Below are 7115 nucleotides of genomic sequence, written 5' to 3' on the forward strand. Positions count from 1 at the left end.
TCTTTCCTTTAACTGGAAGAAGAATGTCAAACTAGAGTAAAATAATAATACTTTGCCTTTAACCAGGTTTCAATAAGTGTTTTTTATATTCATTTATTGGAAAAGGTTGATGGAAACTAGGGCTGACGATATTAGAAAATCTTGCAATGATATTTGCAAATATTGCAATGATGATATCATTCGCCTGTTTTTTTTTTTTCCTTTCGTCTCTTTTTAATCTGCATACATCCATCTATCTCCATACTTGGAATACATAAGTTAGAAATGGAAAAATTACTGTGAGCTACTAGTGTTGGTCTTTGCAATCTAATTGGTTCCTCTGAGGTTACAGATATATATGTGAAAGCATTTGTGTGTTTTCTCTGAATTGTTTTGGTWGACATAACAAAAGCACTTCTTTATCAACTGGCATTTTTATCTGTAAGATAAAGCGTCCGACACTTGTGTAACCCGCTGTTTACCGTTTCCCTTCAGGTTGAGCAATGCCATCTGTTCCCTCCTCCAAGGAGGCCGTCAAAGGCCCCGTGTGCCCTCACTCTGCCAAGCTGCACACCAACGGAGACGCCCCGCTCCGCGAGGGCTCGTTTCCCGTCATTGGGACCGAATCGGACGCCAACGAAGACTCCGGCAAAACCATTCAGGTCAACACAAAGAACCCCGCCGTAGACAGGAAGTGGATCCGGCCGGATCTCCCCAGCCGCTGCACGTGGAGCCTGGAGGCCTCCAAAGCAGACTCACCCCACGGACATTTTTCAAAGTGAGAATCGGTCTTTCTTCTGGCAGTTGACCCAAGGAGAGTCTGCATAAAGCAAGAGATTAGATCATCGAGGGGTGACTCACTCTTACTAGCACAAGCCAGACAAGTGGATACATGTGTTTTCTCACCTACAGAGGAACTAAATCAGCTTCTTCATACCTCTGCCTTCTGCCTCCCCAGGTCCGCCTCCCCCACCATCCTTCCAGACATCCTGCACCGGATCGGTGACACTCCCATGGTACGGATCAACAAGATCCCCAAAGCGTTTGGAGTCAAATGCGAAATACGTGAGTCATCCGCCGCTCAGGCYGAAGCACATSCCCAAAACGAGCAGAGCCTGTGGCAGCTCAGATCTGTAAACATGGGAGGATTRCCCAGTTTTATTACTGCTATAAGACAAAAAAAGAAAGTTACGGGTTGATTTTTTATTTWTTTTTTGTTTTTTTAGTGGCTAAGTGTGAGTTCTTCAATGCTGGAGGCAGCGTGAAGGACAGGATCAGCCTGCGGATGGTTGAAGATGCAGAGAGAGCGGGCATCCTCAAGCCTGGAGATACCATCATAGAGCCCACCTCTGGAAACACAGGTATCCGACCGGAAAAGCCTTTCTGTAGGCCTGTGAAGTGGGTCAGAGCAGCCGGGCTGTTAATTCTCCTCCTGTGTGTCTCCAGGTATCGGACTGGCCCTGGCTGCTGCTGTTAAAGGTTACCGCTGCATCATCGTCATGCCTGAGAAGATGAGCATGGAAAAGGTGAGCTCTCTCTGTTCTCTWTACTTGTGAGGACCGGGTCAGGTGGTTTCCAGTTTAAATCTCTGTGAACCAGTTGTTATTAAAGTTACAGTCAGGCTTTGAGCCTGGGTTCCTGCACAGTCAGGAAAAAGAAAGGAATGTCGAGCATTCCTCCCTGATTTGTATCCTTACGTGTTATTGTATCGGYCCTTGTGGTGTGTTTCCTTTTTCTGAATTCAGTTTTTTTTTCTTATCTTAAAATGGATGAAACTGAGAAATCARGTTTTTTGAGTTTATGTAACCCTCAACATGAACACTTTAGCTYGTTTCAGTAAACCGGTCAGCCACTGGATGGCAGCTAAGTTCAGACATTTTCCACACACATTTTAAATTGTGTTTTCCTTGTTCAGCACTTTGTTCTCACCTCAACTCTTCAGATCCTGCTAACTAAACCCAGAATCTGATTGTAACAAAGCTGATGGAGGTTCCCTCATCGTCTTCTCCACCTTCTCCTCCTCAGGTGGACGTGCTCAGAGCTCTCGGAGCCGAGATCGTCCGAACCCCCACCAGCGCTCGTTTCGATTCCCCCGAGTCTCACGTGGGTGTGGCCTGGCGCCTGAAGAACGAGATCCCAGACTCGCACATCCTGGACCAGTACCGTAACCCCAGCAACCCGCTGGCTCACTACGACACCACGGCCGAGGAGATCCTGAAGCAGTGCGACGGTACGCATCCCTCCGGCTGGTCTGGCTGGTTTCCTGGACCTCTGGGGGTCTTTAACTCGCCTGGTGTCTGTTTGCTGGATGTTTGCAGGTAAATTGGACATGCTGGTGGCCGGAGCAGGAACAGGAGGAACCATCACAGGCGTCGCACGCAAGCTGAAGGAGAAATGCCCCAACATCAGAGTGAGCTCAGTTGAAACATGTCTGACGCACTGTACTTGGTCTAAAGGTTGAGTCCTCGCTTCCTTCTTTCTGCCTTCAAGTCTTTCCTTTCTATCCTTCATTTTTATAACATTCCTGAGCTCCTTCTTTCAGTTCTTTGCTTTCTTCTCAGTTTTCCTGCATTTGGAAAAAATGTTGTATCCTGAGGACTGATTGATTTTGTCCTTTTACTGTTGGTCTTCACTGTCATTTCTTTAAAGCTTTTTTTTCTTTCAAACCTCCTTTTTTCCAACCTTTTTCTTAAACTATTTTCATTCAAGCTTTCTTTGTCTTGTTATTTCTTGCTTTCTTTCCTTCTTGCTTCTTCAAGCTTTCTTTCAAGACTTAAAAATAGCTAAAAAAAAAAAGACAGCTTGAGATTTTCCAGGTTGGAAAAGTCTGTTGTTGTTTTTTCCTGTGATAAATGTGTAGGAATCCTGACTGTTAGTCTCTTCTGTGATGACTGTGTGCAGATTATTGCTGTCGACCCAGAAGGCTCCATCCTGGCCGAGCCTGAGGAGATCAATAAGACCGATAAGACCCAGTACGAGGTGGAGGGAATCGGCTACGACTTCATCCCCACTGTCCTCGACAGATCAGTGAGTCCTGGCTGCTCTCTTTATTTCCTCAAGTGTTTCCTCTGGACTGGCTTTTAATTCTGAGTTTTGTTTGTTTTTTTTTCTCCAGGTTGTTGATACCTGGTACAAATCCAACGATGAAGAGTCCTTCAATCTGGCCCGCATGCTCATCAGGGATGAAGGACTGCTATGTGGTAAATATGCATCTGATTCAGAGTTATATTTTACTTGAGTAAGTTTTTAGAAAAAAAAATTTTATTATGCTGTACTCTTTACTCACCCATAAAAACTGAAATTTTCTAGAAAACAAATTTCTGATCTCTGATAAACTTGCTAGAAAAAAAACTCTGAAATTTCTGAATTGAGTTTGTTCGAGAAGGTTTTTGTGGAGGAAAGTTACTCCTCCCTTATTTATTCATGTTTCTATTTACAGTGTCCCTCAAATGCCGTAAAAKATTTAAAGTTGGAAAAAAAAAACAAATTTCAATATTTGCTCCATTCAACCTTGTTCTTCTGGATTTGTCCAACAGGGGGCAGCTCTGGGACTGCCATGGCTGCAGCTGTGAAGTTCGCCAAAGAGCTGAAGGAGGGCCARCGCTGCGTCGTCATCCTGCCGGACTCCATCCGCAACTACATGTGAGAATCGTCTTTCATWAAACTTCATCTGCTTGGTTTCACTGGTCAATGTTTGCTTCAGCTTTTCATCTCCTTTCCCTGCAGGTCAAAGTTCCTGAGTGATAAGTGGATGGTCCAGAAAGGCTTCCTGAGGGAGGAGGACATCATGGTGAAGAAGCCTTGGTATGCACTTTAAAAACTTTTGTAACCCAAACTGTTGCTTCCACATCTGTAGCTAAAGCACCTGCTTCGCTAGGTGGTGGAACCTGAAGGTGCAGAGCCTGAACCTGTCGGCTCCGCTCACCGTCCTGCCGACCGTCAGCTGCCAGCAGACCATCAAGATCCTGAAGGAGAAGGGCTTCGACCAGGCGCCCGTGGTGGACGACGCGGGGTGAACTGCTCCTCTTGCGTTGCAAGAAATGAACATACCAACGAAGAAGAAGTGTTGATTTTCATTGCTGCATCCGTGTCTGTAGGGTGATCCTGGGAATGGTGACGCTGGGAAACATGCTGTCATCGATTCTCGCCAGGAAGATCAAGCTGTCCGATCCCGTCAGCAAAGTTCTCTACAAGCAGTTCAAACAGGTCGGCCTCACAAGTTTCCGTTTGCTTCTTATTGTGTTGCTTCCCTCAGCASGGTTGGATCAGAAAGTAAAACTGCTGAAAACTAGTTTAATGTTCCTCCAACGGCAGAATTTTAATAATTTGTATGAAATTTTGGCATCTTGCCGCAATGTTTTCATGTTAAACCCTCAAAATTCAACATACGGCATCCACTCAGCATGATACTCCCACCACCGTGGATCTCCATGATTCTGTTTGTTTTCCAACTTCTCTTTATCAAACCTCTGAGGTTCTTAACTAGGATTAAATTTCACACAGCCATCACCAAAGCTTGCAGGCAATTTAGATGCCTGGTCTCTGGCTCCACCTTGTGGCGAGGATAATGTGTGACCTGTTTTTTTGTAACCCTTTAAGACCAAGTATTGAATTTAACTTCTCTGTTTGCTACRTCCAGATAAATATAGAAAATAAAATTAAAATCTCCAAACTGATCTCTGAGAAATTTATTTTCACCATTTCTATGTTTTATCTGCCTCATGGATACAAGGTGAACATTGGGATTTTTAAACCATGACCCTGTTGGGAAAACAGAAAAACTAATTTATTTTTGACTGAAATAAAAATCAGACAAAAGTTTGATAAAAATCAGATCTGATGTTTTGCTTTTATACTTAATTAAAAACTGGTTAAAAAATCAGGAAAGTCTCAACAATTGTTTACGTTCGTCCTTAAATAATCTCTTGTTTTTTTTCCTGTTTCTCTCAACCTTTTTCTTCACAGATACGCCTGAATGATAATTTGGGGAACTTATCTCGCATTCTGGAAATCGACCACTTTGCCCTGGTGGTGCATGAACAGATCCAATGTAAGTTTGGAGAAGAAACATTGATAAATGGCTTTTCTTTATTGTGTTTTTTTTTTTCTTCAACTCTGCATCATCGGAACTTGAGGCTGAAGCTRGAAAAGACCTACATAATCAGTATTTATTGCATCATGGTTCAAACGCCATCGATTGTCGATCAAAGTTCCGTCTCGTGTCATTGGAAATAAAGTTCAGACAACCTTTACTTGAMCTTTCGGAGTCTGCCAGAGATGAGCGTGTAACTTTCTGCGATGCTGTAGATWAAACCCGGAGCCCCGTCTGCTCTGTGTCATGTCTGCCTTTAACCGACKTTCTCTCTCCTTCCTCCTGTCTCTTTACCAGACCTGACCAACGGCTCGACCGCGCTGAAGCARATGGTTTTCGGCGTGGTGACGGCTGTCGACCTGCTCAACTTTGTCACAGGCCGGGAACGGAGAGAGCGCTCCGTGTCGGAGTCCACCGATGAGCTGTGATCAGCTGACAGAAGCTTTCTCGCCTCCAAAAAATAAAAGGATGACCATTGATGAGTTCAGGAGAGTTGGAAAAAGTATTCTTGAAGTTTTTTGGGTTGTAGTTGTCTCTTATTTTCAGCTAAAAATTTATATTCTCTCGTTAGTTTCTGATTTTATATCCATTCAGCTTGGTCTGGAGTTTCAGAAGTTTTTTTATTTTTTATTTTATGGTCCTTACAGAGTAGAAAGCAAATCTTTTGTAAGTTTTTAATTCCTGGTCGGCTTATTTCTCATCTGTGAGACGTCTTTGGGACCTTTTGAGTTATGCTTTAATCGTTTTTAAAGAAACTTGTGATTGTAAAAGCTGGATTTCTGCATTGAAACAGAAAAAAGGGGCCATAAATGGTCTTGCTGTATATAAGCAAACATGATGAGCTTACTTTATTTTTTTCCTAATTTTGTTTCAGCGCAAAGTCTGTCGTAACTGTGAATAAGTCTTGACTATTTGATCATAGATGTGTCTTGGAGGAAATATTTTGTATTGCATTGCTTTTATTCAATGAATGTGTCTGAATAAATAAAGTTTAAGCAAAGTTATTGAACAGTTTTGTCGAAATTAAATCAGTACAGTAAGTGATAGTAAAATCATGTTTATTGATATAGGTMACTTCTTGATAAAAGTTTAGTTACATGCTCTCTATTAGTACAAGGAGTACTAATCATTTGTAATTTATTCACATGTTTATTACTGAATTGGTAATTAGAGATCATTTTTAGTAACAATACATGTATTCATGTAGCAGTCATTAAACTTGAGGAGAATTGGCAAAGCTAGCGATGCTAACCGATTAGCATGTTTTTAGATCTGAAGCTATAATTACTTATAGTAATTGTAATTACAATAATATAAGTATATAATTGGTATAATGCCCTCTACCATGTCCACTATAAAAATTTTTTTACAAATATTTATGACTGCTTAATTACAGCTGTAGTTGCCCTCTATGTCCACCAGATGGCAGAAATCGCCCTGCTCTGCCTTAAAAGTTGTGTTTTTTTGTTTTGTTTTGTTTTTGCCGTAGACTCTGTCTCTCTATTACCCGCCTGTGGTCACAAGCTGGAATTACACACTAACGTTCTTCAGCTTAGTTTTAAGTAATGCTTAGACTAAGCATTACTTAAATTATAAGATTAATAAAAATTATGAGTAAGTAATAGTGAACAGAAGGACTGACCTGAATTTATCTGTGCATTAATTTGCTGCACTCACATAAATTATTACAACTGCTGCTCTTCACGTTACTACACATTAATGAATTACTCTTTCACAAAACAATTTAAAAACCAAACCCGTCTCCTCATAAACTGGACAGTTTTTTTTTTTATCAGGGCAGGGATGCTTTTTTGTTTTTTAGGTTCCRAACCTACTTCTTATTTCTTTGAATATTTTTACTGTGCAATTTGCTGTTTACACAAAATAAAAAAACAGATCCTTGATAAATATTCAGATAAATTGGGTGTATCCAAGGGCGTAGGAACAAGTTTATCATKGGGGGGGACACATATCAGAAACTTGAAAGATCCGTAAATAGCTTGAGCAAAAATGTCAAACAATGTTGTCATCAACGTGTTTCTCT

General features: G+C 41.6%; 1 protein-coding gene across 1 annotated transcript in view; it reads left to right on the top strand.

Annotated features, from left to right (window-relative positions):
- LOC103474492 (cystathionine beta-synthase-like) overlaps nucleotides 1-6080 on the top strand; it is an 8883-nt gene extending 2803 nt beyond the window's left edge. The window contains exons 2-15 of the mRNA XM_008425508.2: nucleotides 475-757; nucleotides 938-1044; nucleotides 1206-1340; nucleotides 1426-1505; nucleotides 2005-2209; nucleotides 2298-2389; nucleotides 2881-3006; nucleotides 3095-3179; nucleotides 3516-3621; nucleotides 3706-3783; nucleotides 3857-3991; nucleotides 4077-4185; nucleotides 4945-5029; nucleotides 5369-6080. Coding sequence (XP_008423730.1) covers nucleotides 483-757; nucleotides 938-1044; nucleotides 1206-1340; nucleotides 1426-1505; nucleotides 2005-2209; nucleotides 2298-2389; nucleotides 2881-3006; nucleotides 3095-3179; nucleotides 3516-3621; nucleotides 3706-3783; nucleotides 3857-3991; nucleotides 4077-4185; nucleotides 4945-5029; nucleotides 5369-5499 — 1749 coding nt within the window. The 5' untranslated portion in view covers nucleotides 475-482 and the 3' untranslated portion in view covers nucleotides 5500-6080. The remainder of the gene's footprint in view (nucleotides 1-474; nucleotides 758-937; nucleotides 1045-1205; nucleotides 1341-1425; nucleotides 1506-2004; nucleotides 2210-2297; nucleotides 2390-2880; nucleotides 3007-3094; nucleotides 3180-3515; nucleotides 3622-3705; nucleotides 3784-3856; nucleotides 3992-4076; nucleotides 4186-4944; nucleotides 5030-5368) is intronic.
- Nucleotides 6081-7115: the final 1035 nt, after the last annotated feature.

This window comes from Poecilia reticulata, linkage group LG2, assembly GCF_000633615.1.
Source record: "Poecilia reticulata strain Guanapo linkage group LG2, Guppy_female_1.0+MT, whole genome shotgun sequence".
Lineage (NCBI taxonomy): Eukaryota > Metazoa > Chordata > Actinopteri > Cyprinodontiformes > Poeciliidae > Poecilia > Poecilia reticulata.